Genomic DNA, 1937 nt, shown 5'->3' on the forward strand with positions numbered 1-1937 from the left:
GTCCTCTGGTGGACAGACTATGTAACACCATCACTAACAGGGACGTTGTAGAGCGTCCTCTGGTGGACAGACTATGTCTATAAAGCAGTTATAAACCTGATAATTAGCATAATGTGGGCACTTTAAAGACCTGCAACCAACCCAGAGCGTTGATTCTCACATATCCCAGAATGCACGTGTGGTTCGGCGTCTTACTTCAGCTGTCTGGGCTCACAGTCCAGTCCCGGGAGGAGCTGCCGGACCGCCTGTCTGACATCATCGCTGTCCACCAATAGGCTGCGGCGATACTCAGCGTGCACCACGGCGACTCGGATCCACTCTGAGAGCGGGGGGAGGAGCAGGAACGGCCTGGAGGACGGGGACAAGGCTGGTGGGTTGGCTTTCATTCAGCTATTTAAAAATTAAAAAACAAATTTAAACAACTGCCATTGCAAAGAAGAAGAAGCAATGAAAGAAGATTTCAGTGTTAGAGGACAACAAAGGCTGATTGGGCCAACAGCAATTAGAAACTAAACTAATAATCATGAGAATTAATTGATTTATTGATGTGAAAATGCATTGTGTTGATGTGTTTTGCAGCTAAAATGCAGCTAAGCTGCTTAACTCTGATTGGCTAACAGCTAGCCAATGAGAGCCTGGCTGTCAGCATCCTTTAACCCAGCTCATGAATATTAATGAGCTCAGGCAGCAGGACATCAGCCTGACCAGCTGTTGTGATTGGTCTGATTTCTTTGCAGTGACTAGAGCTGACACACACACACACACACACACACACACACACACACACACACACACACACACACACACACACACACACAGACACACACAGACACACAGACACACAGACACACAGACACACACACACCCACACACACAGACACACACACCCACACACACACCTCTCTCTGCTCAGTGTCATGGTGGAGGGCTCCAGATTTGGGTTTTCCAGTGACTCCATGTGTGGGCTGGACAGGAAGTAGTAGAGGGTCCGCATGGCGTCTGCGGCCCAGGATACTGGCGGCTGATTGGCTGAGCGGGGGGGGCTGACAGACGGACTGGATCTGACCAGACGCTGCATGTGGTGCATCGCCCGGGTAACCAGATCACCTGCAGGGAGACAGGAGACATCAGGTGGACGTCAGGATCTTAAAATGCATCATCAATACAAAGTGAAAATATCAATGCATTTGTCATCTTTAAGATGCGCCGACAACATGAAGACAACATGAGGGCAACATGAGGGCAACATGAGGACAACATGAAGACAACATGAGGGCAACATGAGGACAACATGAAGACAACATGAGGATTACATGGGGACAACATGAGGGCAACATGAAGACAACATGAAGACAACATGAGGGCAACATGAGGACAACATGAAGACAACATGAGGGCAACATGAGGACAACATGAAGACAACATGAGGACAACATGGGGACAACATGAGGGCAACATGAAGACAACATGAAGACAACATGAAGACAACATGAGGGCAACATGAGGACAACATGAGGACAACGTGAAGACAACATGAGGACAACATGGGGACAACATGAGGGCAACATGAGGACAACATGAGGACAACATTAAGACAACATGAAGACAACATGGGGACAACATGAGGACAACATGAGGACAACACAAGGGTTAAAAAGAGTTTTGTTTTTCTGAAAAAAACAATGTACAGTGAAGGATACTAAAAGCTTTGTGTGCACGTGAACATGTCGTCAGACGGGCCATAAACGGCCTGAACAGTGCAGCTACTGACTCCTACACACACACACAGAAACACACACACGCACACAGGAGCTGACTGTGGCACAGACACACAGAAACAAACACGCACACACATATATACACACACACACACACACACACACATACACACACACACACACACACTCACACACACATAAACATAAATACATACACAC

General features: G+C 47.5%; 1 protein-coding gene across 1 annotated transcript in view; it reads right to left on the minus strand.

The window, feature by feature from the left end:
* Positions 1-1937, minus strand: part of LOC117955581 (ankyrin repeat and BTB/POZ domain-containing protein 2-like) — a 36623-nt gene that overhangs the window by 19155 nt on the left and 15531 nt on the right. The window contains exons 4-5 of the mRNA XM_034890201.1: positions 900-1107; positions 196-348 (exon numbers count right to left, since the gene is read on the minus strand). Coding sequence (XP_034746092.1) covers positions 196-348; positions 900-1107 — 361 coding nt within the window. The remainder of the gene's footprint in view (positions 1-195; positions 349-899; positions 1108-1937) is intronic.

This window comes from Etheostoma cragini, chromosome 1, assembly GCF_013103735.1.
Source record: "Etheostoma cragini isolate CJK2018 chromosome 1, CSU_Ecrag_1.0, whole genome shotgun sequence".
Classification (NCBI taxonomy): domain Eukaryota; kingdom Metazoa; phylum Chordata; class Actinopteri; order Perciformes; family Percidae; genus Etheostoma; species Etheostoma cragini.